General features: G+C 41.6%; 1 protein-coding gene across 1 annotated transcript in view; it reads left to right on the plus strand.

Moving 5' to 3' along the window:
- Positions 1–209: 209 nt before the first annotated feature.
- Positions 210–14170, plus strand: part of alx4a (ALX homeobox 4a) — a 35536-nt gene continuing 21575 nt past the window's right edge. The window contains exon 1 of the mRNA XM_073049687.1: positions 210–1321. Coding sequence (XP_072905788.1) covers positions 970–1321 — 352 coding nt within the window. The 5' untranslated portion in view covers positions 210–969. The remainder of the gene's footprint in view (positions 1322–14170) is intronic.

Raw genomic sequence — 14170 nt, forward strand, 5'->3', positions numbered from 1 at the left:
CATTAGGTCCCAGGGTTATTTAAGGAAAGAATTAACAATGGCAGCACTAAGTTTTTTTTTTAAATGATGAGCAGACGAGTTCGCCCACGCTCGCGGATCGGCATCGAGTGTTTGAACCGATTCCCCAAACAGCGTCAAAGTGGGATTCTGCTTAAGCGACGAACACCGAGACGTGACCGCAGAGCTCGACCCAAAGTGGCATATTGCTGAAATGATTTACCGTTACAACCAGTTAACGAAACGTGAAACTGGCAATCATTGAAAGCGACTGTTACCAATGTTTAGTCGGCTAGACCGGCGAGGTGAGAAAAAATATTTCGATTTGAAAGACATTTAAGACTCAATTTGAAAGACATTTATTAAAAGAGTTTTCTTTTGATAAATGTACGTTCAAGCCATTGTTCACCTCAGACTGTTCCCTTGTTAAACACTGAAATGCGAATGGCAACATTTTATAGACTTCAACTAAACTTCACTTTCTGACGCCGGTGTTTATGCGTAACCTTATCGTTGTAAAAAATATCAGAAAAACGAATCAGAGTTGAAGTGTTCAGACAAAGACGGGACTCAACAGGGGCGTTTCAAATCAAGTACAGCATGCTCATTAAATTGACCCTGGTTGGATTTTAAGATAGGAACAGATATATATTCATCCTCCTAATTACATTACTGTCATGTGTTTAATTGTCTCTTCTTTTGAAGTGTTTTGTGAGGAGATCTGACCTCCCCATTTATCTGATCTACATATTAATTGGGGGGAAGAGGTGGGAGACGCTGAGGGTCTGGGATATAGCAAGCCGTTGCATCTGCAAGCCCCTGCCTCTCACGGAAAAACCCACAAAAGGACTCGAGTTCAAGTCGACTCCCATCTCTGCTGCGCGATTCCGAATCGCTCGCAAGTCAGTTCCGCGCTGCGACGCTGGCAGTGCGCTTTCCTTAAGCACTCGAAACTTGTTTTTTTGTTTGGGAATGAACGGGGAGACCTGCGTGTCATATTGTGAGATAACCAGCATGGATTCGTATTATAACACAGCTCCGCAGGGGAGAGAGCACCAACACTCTCCTTTTCGAACATTCCAGCCAAGTGACAAGTTCGGCCCCAACTTCCTGGCCAACAAAGGCCAAAGTTATGGTGACAAGTCGAGGAACCCTTTCCACCAGGAATGCGAGTCATTGGATACCAACGTTCAAAACCCCATCGGCGACAGCGCCTTTAACAAATATCTCTATATGCAGAGCGCTGGACGGACGGCGAGGTCCCCTGTTCAAAACAAGAAGATTCAAGAAGCTAGCCCCAACGGCGCCTTGATACCCTGCTACGGTGAGTCATCCCTTGGGGGAACTTCATCTCGGGCCACTTGGGTTGGGAGTAATTGAATATTCGCTCTTACATTGCGTGAAATTAAATCGTACTTCAATATAATCGGGGCAGCCTTTAAAAGACTGGTGCTCCGTAGTGTCAAGTCTAGAACTTATTCCCAGTAGTAAATTTTTACGCGCTATCATCCATTTATTGTTTGACGAAACAGGCTGTGGAGAGGCAGAGGATGTCTTGGATCTGTGAGTGTGCAAGTATTGTTTGCTTCGTTTTAAATCATATTTTGACCGTTGCTTTGTTTTGCCTCCCGTGAACTATGTTGCAGAATAACGGGGCTTTAGACAATTAGAAAGGCGCTTCGTTGTTTCGAGCAAAAGGCAAATTCGAGTATATTAAACAAAACTGCTTATTAGAGAGCAATGGGACCACAAAAGAAATAAAACTTTGACGATTTGGTTACGAGGAATGGACGTACAGAACACTCTATTCCGGGGGACGGGGCGCGTCCTAGGACAGACTAGTGTTTGGATTGTAAATGTGAGATAGCACTGTGGAATCCATTGCCCCTTCTCCGCTCTTCTGTCCCTGCCGCACCTGTACATCAATTCCCGTTAAGTTGCCATGTGAGTGGACACTGGGCAATAACTCAGAGTCTGAGCTGATGAAGGAGCGGCGCCCCGAGTCGAAAGGTGCCGGGTTATATTAACAACTCATCCATCAGTCGGCTCGGGTGCATAGCCGGCTCCAATTCTTTGGCCATCCCTGACTTAAACTGGGTAAAGTTTTACGCTGTCACCCATTAAACAGCAAAAACTCCGCTGACTCTTACAGCGTACTGACCCCCACACAATGCACATCTCAAACTACACCGTCCAAAGCGAGAGAGAGAGAGAAAGTGGGGGGGAAAAGCTGAGTACTTCTGGCTGATTTATGCCATAAACATTAGCTTTGTTTTTCTTTGGGAGCAATTTGACGAGTGACGATCAATCTTGTGAAAGAGTCAATGTCACTTTCAGCTTGCAGGCTACATTGTTATTGTTTCTCTGCTGGCTATAACTTAACATTGAACCCTTAATATTAACTCTAGTTTACTTCTATCGTTACATAGTGGAAACATTTGGGAGAGATACAAATTTCGTAGCAAAGAATCGCCATCAAAGAACGAGAATAGATTTCCTCCAAACTTCTTTTGAATTGTTTGTTTTTGTTTTTGTGAGAATCTCGTGGGCAGAGAAGTCGAGGTGTTATACTGCACCACAACCCGAGGACAATAAAATAGCTCCAAGTAATGGAAAACTTACAGATACTCTAGTAAGATCCGGGTTTCAATTGTCAACCCTTAAATATAGTATATTTAAGAAGTATGTGGTGACATATACGTACTTTAATAATAGATTTATTTTATAGTTTGAAATAGCTCATTGCATTTTAACGGTTCCTTGGGTTGCAATTTTACGAATAAAAGGAAACGAAAAAAGAATTTAAAGTCAGACATTAAAAACAAGTAGCACCCTTCTTCTTGGGCGCTCATTTTCTATTGAAAATGAGTTTTTCATTTTTGGTTCGAGATTCTTTAAAACCTGCTTTTCGAGGGAGCAAAATAACCAAAGGTTTTTCACAGAAGCACGGTAAATACCAAACTGAACGAGGTTCTATTATTGCGGGTGATTTAATGATGCGAGATTTAAAGGGAAAATCGGAGGACAGCAGGGTGCTAAGGCGGTTAATATTTAGGAGCTGGGTGGATGCGCATGGTAGTGGGGGGGGGGAGGGGGATTCCATACTGGGCTCTGGTGGGATAAAGAAAATGTGGAATAGGCAGGCGTCTTGTGTTGGAGGACACGGAGTTCTCCGGAGGCTCGTGGAGGTTACAGAGTATCTGCGGACCGGGGGGGGGGGGCGGGTTGGCTTTGGCGGGGTCGATGTGAGTGATAGTGGAGAGAGAGGGAAGATGACGATGCCATGGAGACAAAACAAAACCGAGAAGATCGAATTCAAGATGTGACTGGTCAAACAGCTGGGATAGGTCAGTGAACACAGAGATGGCGATGTGTGAGTTGCATTTGCTGCGGTTTACGTTATTAACAGTAGGTTGGTCAGATTTGAGGTGAAAATGGGAGACCAGCAGAACAGTCAAGGCTTGAGACAGGGGTAGCAGAGGTGAAGCAGAATATTTTCGAAAAAAGAGATACAATCTTTAACTTAATTGGTGACACGTTTCAGAAGGGTAATAACACAGTTGGGATTTATAATTATACTTCGCAGCAAGTGTAAGTACTCGAGATGGAGAGCTCCCAAGTTGTGAAGGTAAGCAATGTGGTAAACGAATGGATTCCAGTTAGGTTACACACAACTGAATATGACATTTAAGAGTTCTTACGTGAATCTTTCATTATTCCATAAACTCTGCTTCGTTTCAATAAAAACAAAAGTTGTGACATTAAAGGCATAGAAATTGGGTCGAGAATGCTTCAGTGTACCATGATGAAGAAGCAAGTATGCATTAAGAAGCATTCGAGCTGAAACAAATACACCATGCAGCCGTTCAAACAGCAGAAAGCTGATTTCAATAAATTTCTAACAAGTTATAAGACAATTACGAGTTTACTGCGCCTAATTAAGGTAGAACACCAAAATGAACTTGGAAGCCCTTCGCGCATTTGAGATCTCAGCTCATTTCTCTTCCCTCAAATCCCAGACTAAATCTCAAATTAAAACCGAATTATAGCAAAGGTATATCAGGACATTCTCTATTCGAATCTGTCAGCCGGATCCGAACAGGAGTGTTAATTCTATTCATCTGTTCGTAGATTTATGGGAGATCTACAGAGCCTTGAAAAGATACTCAATCCCTACAACTATTTTCATATTTTACTGTATCATTTGCTAAATTTAAAATATATTAAAGTAGGATTTTTGAGCTAATCTACAAAACATAGTGCATCATGTCGAATTAAAAAAAACTTCCAAAACCTATCAACAATTTATTACAAATTAAAAACCAAAATCGTGAGCCTGAGAAAGTATTCATCCTCTTTGTAACTGCTGTACTAACCTTCCTCAGGTGCAGTACTGTATACTACCTTACCAACTCAGGCTATTTGTTGATGCAGAAAATTGGAGGTTCACCTGTTTTCAATGAATCCATAAGAATAAATACCCCCTCTGTCTGTAAGGTCCAACAGTATGGTAGATTTTCAACCCCAAGTGACGGCAAAAGAGCATTCAAGACAAGCCAGGGAAATGATAATCGAGAAGCACAGATCTAGTGAGGGGTACAAGACCGTCACAAAGGCACTGAGCATATCTTAGAGGTCAGTGCCGTCCATCGTGAAAAAGTGGAAAAAATAAGAAACTGCAGCCACACGTCGATCCGCCTCGCCAAACTTAGTCGCCGAAGAAGAATGAGACTTGTGAGAGAGGCTACTGTGACGCCAACAGTTACTCTGAGTGAGCTGTGAAAGTCAGTGGCTGCAACGGAGATGAAGTGCATGGCTCCACAATCTCTAAGGCCTTGCACAGAAAGGGTATTTGCAAAAAAGTGGCAAGGAAGAAACCCTAGCTAAAAAAAAACATTTCCTTGCCCGTGGAGACTTTGCTAAGCGTCACTTAGGAAATTCTGTAAAGATGTTGAAGAAGGTCTTGAGGTCGGATGAGACTAAAGTGGAAGTTTGTGGCCTCAGCACTAAGCGGTACGTGTGGCATAAATCTAACATTGCGCATCAGCCGGGTAACACTATCCCTAATGTAAAACGGGGAGAAAAATTCGTCTTTCAGCGGAACGAAGTTGAACCACAGAGTTGCTTCAAATGGAAAATTGATGTCCTTGAGTGACCCAGCCAGAGTCCTGACCTTAGCCATTGGACATCTCTGGCAAGACCAAAAGTTGCTGTCTACCCCGCTCACCAACTAACTTGGCACAGCTTGAGCAATTTTGCAAGGGGGAATGGGCACCATCACGTTGTACAAAACTAATAGAAATTTACCTACATCCAAAAAGACTACTGGCTGTAACAGCTGCAGCCGGTGGTTCAACTGAGTACTGGGCAAAGGGGGTGAATACTTTCGAATTGCTGTCATTGCAATTTTTGAATTTTTAGTTTTACTTAACAATTTTCCCTGTTTTGGGGGGCCCTGCTGTGGTAAAAAAAAAAGGAGCATGTGATTCACAAATAAAAAATCATAAACCCTGGAATTAATACTCATTTATGTGAACAAAGGGTTGGGGCTGAATACTTTTTCAAAGCAGTGTAATAGAGTAGCAAGTGAATGTACGGGTACCTTATCGAAGTATAAATGCTTCCCCGAATGGACTTCGCCGAGCCCTTCTTGTGACGAGCTGACGCTGGCTTATACCGTAATAGATTACCGTATAAATAACGTCGCCAGATAGCTTGACCCTAAGATAATACTATTTGTATAAACCCCACGGTTCTCCTCCTCGGGTGGCGCCGAAAGGAAGAATTTCTTTAACTTAGATAAAGTATTTCCATACTACACGTTTAACGGGGTTACTGACGAACTTTTCTAATGAGTGGAGATACCCCAGGACAATGCATTATTTTCTTCATTCCCACGGCTTCTTTTCCAATTATACAGAAGGAAAAGTAAAATGCGCAAGAATGCTAAGATTTTGGTCCCAATTAAATCTTATTCCAGGACTGACACGCTACAGGATGCCTTAATACGTCCATTATGCTGTAATGAATCATAAAAAAAATTCTCTTGTTGGATATATGCCAAGATCGTAAGCCAAAGTATCTGCACAGTACAAAAAAGACACAAGAGAACTCAAGCTGTTTATTGTTTTCCAACGTATCCTTTGGCAAGGAACGATTTGGTAGCTATGGCAAAAATAATAGAGGGAACTGTAAATATGTTTATCCTACCTAATATAAAAGTGACCCAGAGATATTTAGATCCGACTAATTATATTGCTTGGAAGGAATCACATGTTCAACCTTAATGCGCTGTCACCTCGTGATATCGTGGATGCTAGAATCTTCATAACCTAAACTCGTTTCTGATTTGAGAACAAACTAGCAGCCAGGCCCGTTAATTGATTTAATCAACTAGAGATACCCTTTGAAAAGTTTGTAAAATCTGCCAAGTTTCATCTGAAGATAATATAATATGACATCCAAACATATGCAGAGCAGAAATGTAAAAATGCAGCTTCTCGAGTTTGTATCAGGGCAGGCAGTGAGTGTCATCATCAACTTCATGTGTCTCCGTACTACTTGGTTGTACTTATATCAGTATTCGTTTATAGGTTATATTAGTGTCGCGGAAAAACACGCCATTTATGGCCCATTCCTAACTCATTTTAAATAGTACAGTAACGGTGCCCTGCCATTTCACACAGCCGTGAAAATAGTCCTGATGTGCTATCCGGTGGAGTAGCAATTTATCAAGAAAAGGATAACACCACATATTTTACAGATGCTAGTAATCCAAAGTAACACCCGCAAAGTGCTGGAGGAACTCATAAGGTCAGGCAGCATCTATGGAGAGGAATAATCGGAGGCGACTCGGTCTTGATGAAGGGCCTCGGCCTGAAAGACCCACCGTTCATCTCCGTCCACAGCTGCCGCCTGACTTGCAGAGTTCCTCCAGCATTTTGTGTGCGTTATCAGGAAAAATTCCAATCCGAGGCTCGGAGATAAATTTTCTAGTCGCAGTTTGTATATTTTCTTTTTATTAATAAAACTGGATTATATATCGAAATAGAGAAGTAATCGTTACTCATCAGGATTTAAAGGGAGTTGAAGTAGAAGTTAATAAGTAAATTCAGCTTGCATCTACCCGGTTTAGAAGAAAGAGCGGGGTGGGGGTGGGGTGTCAAGGCCATGGACGGCATGAGTGGCTAAAAGCTTCCTTCAATAATCAACATTTCTTTCACTCAATAGAATCTATCGGATAGATTAATCACATAAGCACAGCAATAATGTGATCTCACAGTTTCCTACAACGATATATTTTAATTGACTAACCACCTTTAATCAAGTTTGGTGAAAATGTTTCATCCGTCTTCAAGTTGAACTTTAGTAAGTAAGATCAAGATGCGCACCCAGAGAAAATGACGAGTGGGGTGTTTATGGAGAGTAATATTACAACGGCGTTTCCAAGCGAGGTCAGGGACAATAAAGCCGGTTTAATAGAACAAGTAGCCATTTACATTTTGTACCAACAGAATGGAAGTGACGTGTGCAATACGCAATTTAGTCACCACATTGGTGGAAAACTGTATATGGGCGTGGGGTGCACCTTAGTGGGTCATACTAATCTCAAAATTTAATTGAAAAGTAGGGCTACAACATCCGTTATCGAACTGTCCGGAATCTCACTCTATTTACTGACAAGTGAATTACTCATACTATGGTTGGGGAGGTTTGCAGACTAATAACTGTCAGTTTTGGATTCAGTTATATGCTGCCCTTATTTCATCTCTTTACTTCAATTTATGTTCTCAGATTTAAGCTGGCGTGCAAAGTAAACTATTTTACAAGAATATAAAAAAAAACAACAATAAAACTGGTAACTGAATCTCACATCTTGTATGCACCAGTTAACCAAATTTTATTACTGAATCAGCAAAAAAAATCCATATTAGTTTTTTCTCAAATCACACTGCACGATTCACCTTCAAGTATTCCATAGCAGTGTGTTTCTTTTTTTTTTAATCACGCTGATATAAGAAAAATAAATAAGCATACAAAGAGAAACAAATGACTGAATCACATTTTTAAGTGAACGTTCAAGTACGAACCCCCTCTGGGCTTTACCTTGCAGATTCCAGTAATCCCTGTTTATAATTTAAGCATTTAAATTTGAAACATAATTCATTATAGTCATAGCGTCATAGAGCATTCAGTACAGAAGAAGGCCCTTCGGTCCATCTAGTTCGTGCCGAATTATTACGCTGCCAAGCCGCATAGACCTGCACTCCCACCATAGTCATACATACGCTTCCTATCCGTATACCTATTGAGATTTCTCTTAAATGTCGAAATCGAATCCACTCCCACCACTTCTGCTGGCAGGTAGTTCCACGCTCTCACCACCCTCTGAGTGAAGTAGATCCTCATGACCCTTTTAAACATTTCACCTTTCATGCTTAAGCCATGGTCCACCCATCCTCAGTGGTAATATGAAATTATGTTGATATGAAAAGAGAATTTCCACTATATGCACCATATTTTTAGAGAATTAACTGAATCACGGGTGCCTTTGGCATGAAGCTCGATTTGGGTGCACAGTAGTTCCAGTTCTTATCATTCATTTTGGTCCTGAACGCTGCGGAATGCAGCACCTTCAATATCATCAAACAGTGTCAGTGTCCGCATAGACATTCCCACGTTACACAAAGTACAATTGGTTCAAGTTCCCTCTACCCGAACAGTTGGCAGTAACACTAGCAACACATCCTGCATCAGTGGAACTTTTTTTTCTCTCTGTAACCAACAGCAGTCAATCTGTAAAGTCGGCGAACCATGACCACATTATAAACAACTCGGTATCGTTTTGTCCTCTAGGCACGTGTTCATTAGGAACCAGGTTGGCACTTCTCAACTGTATTACATGCAAGTTCATTATGATACACAATATGAAGAAATTGTTATCCCTTCATTTTGAACATGGGCTCTAAATGTGAGCCATCACTCTTGCTGCCTCTGTCATAATCATCTGGGTACAATGCTTGGCTTAAACATTCTCTAGATTTATTTATATTACATATAACATGCCGCTGTACCTGTTATTTTTTTCAGTGCAAAGAACTATTTTTGCTCATATAGATTTCACAAAGTTTACTGACACATTTCTGGGGCTGTATTTTAAAATTTTGTATACTGGATGATGTCCATTGCTACACTCACTCAGCAGTAATTGGTCTTATTAAAACACACCAAGAGGAAATTATTCCATTCCCTTTAAGAATAGTATTTCCACTGCATGCTAATACTGCAGAGTTCTGCACAACGTCAAAATGTATTTGGGGGAGTTACAGGATGAGGAAGTCAAGCAATTAACAAAGGGACTGAAGGACAAAATATTTTTGATGTTTCTATCCCGTGCCATTTAAAATTTATTGCCTCATTATTCTCTAAGCTTACCACTTATTGTAATTATGCACTATGTTTAAAAAGCACCATATATTTTGCCTCCTCCAGAACAAGATTAACCAAAACATGAGACTTTACACACCAGTCTATGCACTTGTACTAATGTTAAAACTCAGCTAGTCGGATTATGAATGTCCCAAGATCTGTAGTGTGTATTTTTCATTTATTTCAGCCTGGTGGCAATAATCGTGTCAGAATGTACTCCCTCCTGAACACTCAAAATACGGAAGAGACAGCGCGGTACTGGGAACAATGCTGTCTGTGGCCATGCACTGTACGCCAAGCTGTACAATCCTTATTTGCTCATCTTTGGCCTCATGGAAAATGGCAGAGAGGCTCCTCATATTTTGTCCCATAAGGACTACATTGACATTTGTACTGATTGTAGTTTATTGCCAAAACTGCCGTGTTTTTTTTAAAAAAAACTTTATATGTGAGAATTCCCGGGTTCCCAATTCTGCAACGAAAAAAATACAATCAGGTGGCAATTGAAGCGAGGAAAGCTATGTGAGAATCGTAAGGGAGTAAAAAGACTTTCAGGATAGACGGAATGCCTGTAAATTGGCAGTTATAGTGGTATTAATGAGCACTCCGCCAGAGTATTGGACTGATGAATTTTACAGGTATTGTTTGATGACGTTAAATATTGATTATATATGGATCTACGTATGTAAGCATTTTTCTGTGAATTTTATCATGTATCGTACACTAAGCTAAATGCCTTGACATTTATTCAGTGTGTTTTAAAGATTTATTTTAAGGTCTATGAAACATTTAAGTGTAAGTAGTCTTCGACACTTTCTTATGTAAAACGATCAAATATATCACGCATTTTGTTTTCAAGGGTTTCACCGAGCAGATTTGCATAAATCCTTGAGTTTAATGTGGAGTTTGCGAAAGTTTCTTATAGATTGACATACCAGGAAGGTTATGGTACCTTAACCAGATGAAATTTGGAGTCTCAAATGAATACTCTTTACAGAGAAACACAGCAAAGTGCAGAAACGCTGCCCAGTTTAGGATTTTAATATTTTCTATCGATATAAGTATTTCTGTAGTTAGTGACTGTCATGATGTACTGAAGTGGTTTGCTGGGATTCACCCTTCGAGGATTCCATGGTCTCAAAAGGAAGGGTCAGAAGATATTTATCTGAATGGGACCGAGGAATAGCAACTAATTATGTAACGAAGCCGAGCACTCTGATGTTGTTCTGCTTACACCAAAGAAGGTCAAGAGGTTGTGTGAAACTATTTAAGTGGCCTGAATCGAGAAAGGAAGTAAAATAAACTATTTTCTTTGGCAGGTAGATAGGTAACCGATGGAAACGGAAGAAAAACGATTGAAGGAAACTTCTAAAACGTATTCCATGGTCAGGAATGTAATACTCCTGAAAGGGGGGCAAAAGCTGAATGAGTGGGACATTGAAATACAAAATAGGTAAATACGTTAAGGGGCTGTGCGGAAAGAGCCTGGAAAGTAGACACGTTCAAGACGGGCGGAATGGCCAGAGCGTTCCATGATTCCCGACTTTTCTAAAAGTCAGTTACTTGTGCAATATTAAAGTCATTGTTCAATAGTAATAAACGCCATTTGCTAATTGCAAACAAACGTTCACAATGTATTTTCAATTCCAAATTAGCAAGCCCGAATCCGCATTGGAGGACTAGGAATAAACTGCAGAGCAACATGGAACACGGTGCATTTGTCAATACTTTTCCATGGGGTTGTGTAGTTACAATAAATAAGGTAACCACGAGTAAAGGAAATTTCTGCAGTGCATTCCCATTCTTATACCTCCAACACATGTCTTCTTCTTTCAAAGTCTTTCCATTAGCTGAATGTCTTCCCTTTCTGTAAAGAGTGGGCGCCGACGTGGGTGCCTCGATTTGGCCTTTTGCTGCCATTCGTTGTGCGCATGCGAAACTGTGCGCCATACAGCTGAAAACCTGCCCACCAGACACCCACACACCTGCATTACAGCGAGGGCGCCCCTGGGGTTTGGCGGGGAAGAGCTCCAAGTGCAATGCAGCTATAAGGAATAAAGAAACCGTCGGCAACGGTCAATCCTTCTGATTACATAATATAATTTAATGAGAACATTTTTGGGGGGATGCGTGAAACTATTTGCATTACTCATGTGCCATCTTAGATGGTGTCCGTGTTCTTAGCATTTATATGTGAGCGCGGGCTTTTGAATCAGTACCCGGAGTAGCGTGCGTGTTTAGCCACCATACCATAGAATATATCCGGGCTCCGGGAATACGAAGAGACCACTGGGACCCGAGTGTTAGGCGTCGTATTACGAAGACAATTACGTGGACATTGTATTATATAGGATTGCTTTTCTATTTATATTTATTGTATGCTTTTCTTTGGTTTTTATAAGTACTTTAAACTTATTTTTTTATGCTGTATCGGGTGCGGAGTGACAATCACTTAGTTCACCTTTACACTTGTGCACTGAAGAATGACAATAAACAATCTTGAATCTTAAATCTTGAACTAGATGTTCCCTAAGGGGCAGCACTGCAACCCGGGAGCGAAAAGGCAGGTTGCTTCGCAGTACACATTCGAATTGGAGGCTGGGAGCGAGTACTGTACAGACACCGGCGGAAATTGAACTCTGGGTTACTGGCGCTGTAATAGCGTTGCGCTAACGGAAAGGGTGTTAAAATTCATTGGGCAGGAGGAACACCTAAAGTGGGAATTTAAAAAAAAGTTTGGGACCTCTTCTACCGAGCGGTATAAAAATATACCGTTCAAGGTCGTGAAGGAACTGTTAACAGTCTAAGTGTTTATTTGCAGACAGCACTCAACAGCTGAAACAGGTTGGCAGGAAAGCAAGTTGAACCTAGGGCACCGAAATCACAGAAAATAGCACGGCAGGAACGCTGATCAAATGGGTCAAAGATTCTTTACCTCAACTTAATTTGCGATTGATAAATTGCAATCATTTCCTGTTACACAACCCAGCATTGGGTCGGCAAGCTGACTGCGGAGTCCATAGAGGGTGCGCTTCAAAGGAATTGTTTTAATGTATGCTGGGTAGACTTATAGTCCGGGTTCCTCAATACAAATCAAAGACCCAAAACGCAGCTTACAGCTCTGTGCGGCGAAAGAAATTCCATCTTGAACCCCAGTAGTTAGAAAACGCTGGAATCTATCTTTCAGAAAGTGGTAAGGGAGCACTTTGAAATTAATTGGATTCGACAAACTCAGCATGGATTTATGAAAAGGAAATCGTGTTTGACAAATCTATTGGGGTTTTGAAGTTTGAAATAGCGGATAAGTGAAGTGGGGCGGGGGTTGTGCTATGGTGCATTTGGAATTTCAATAGGGCTTTGATAAAGTGCCATGCAAGAGGGTATTGAACAAAATTAGAGCACGCTGAATTAGAGCGAGTGCCCTAACGTGAATTGAGAATCAGTAGCGGACAGAAAACAGAGAGTAGGCTTGAATGGGTCGATTTTGCAGGGTGTTGGGAGGCAAGGGCTAATGGCGTGCGTCAGATATCAGTGCCTTGGTCTCCAGATACATAAGCTCAATATCAATAATTTTCGTGAGGGTATCAAATCTAACATATTCAAGTTGTTTGATAATCCAAAGATAAGAGACGATGACCGTAAGAAGGAGGCTACAGAGACGTTTCGGTGCGGGGTATATAGACAGATGAGTGAGCAAGAACAGAGCAGATAGAATGTAGCCTGGAAATTTTAAAGCTGTGAACTTTGGCAGAAAAGAAAGTAGAAAAACAGTGCATTCCTATATAATGAAGACTGAACACAAGAGATTATGCAGATGTTGGAAATCCAGAGTCTCTCTCTCTCTCACACACACACACACACACACACACACACACACACACACACACACACACACACACACACACACACACACACACACACACACACACACACACACACACACACTCACTCACTCACTCACTCCCCCCCCCCCACCCCCGTACTGGGGGAACTCAGCAGGTCAGACAACATCCATGGAAAAAAATAAACAGTCGACGGTTCGGGCCGAGATGCTTCATCGGTAGAGTCCTGATGAAGGGTCTGGGCCGGAAACGTCGACTGGTGATCCCTCTCCATGGATGCTAGCTGACCTGCTGACTTCCTCCAACACTTGGTGAAGACGTATTAACGTTCTGAGGAATCCAAATGGTCTTATACCAGAGGTTCCCGACCAAGACCATGAGGTCGCAGGTCCGCGGACTCAAGTTTGGGAATCCTTGCCCTATACCCAAATCACCGAAGATAGCAAGCACGGAAATAATTGCAAAGGCAAAGTGTTTATTGACTTTTATTACAAGATATTTTGAGCAAAGGACTCGTGAGACAGCAGCCGGATCATTGCATATAGGTCCGATCTCGTCGCGTTAGTAAAAATAGTCATGTGGCAGAGGAAGTGCAACAAATGTTCCCCAGATAGAGTGGCGTGGATTATCCTTTGAGACACGATTAAGCAGACCGGGCCCTTCCTCTCCAAATTGTGAAAGATGCAGAATTCCTAAAGGGTAACATGCAGGATAACTGTGTTTCCCTTGGCTACTTGGGGGGGGGGGGGGGGGAGGTGTCAAAACAGGGAATTGTCCACTCAGGATTGAAATTAAAAGATACGTCTCCACTGAGAGGAATCGAATATTTGAATTTATCCATCCAGCATCATTGTGGATGCTCGGTCACCGTAAAGGGAAATCAGTATACATGGGTTTCTGAT

Source organism: Hemitrygon akajei, chromosome 6 (genome assembly GCF_048418815.1).
Source record: "Hemitrygon akajei chromosome 6, sHemAka1.3, whole genome shotgun sequence".
NCBI classification, from domain to species: domain Eukaryota; kingdom Metazoa; phylum Chordata; class Chondrichthyes; order Myliobatiformes; family Dasyatidae; genus Hemitrygon; species Hemitrygon akajei.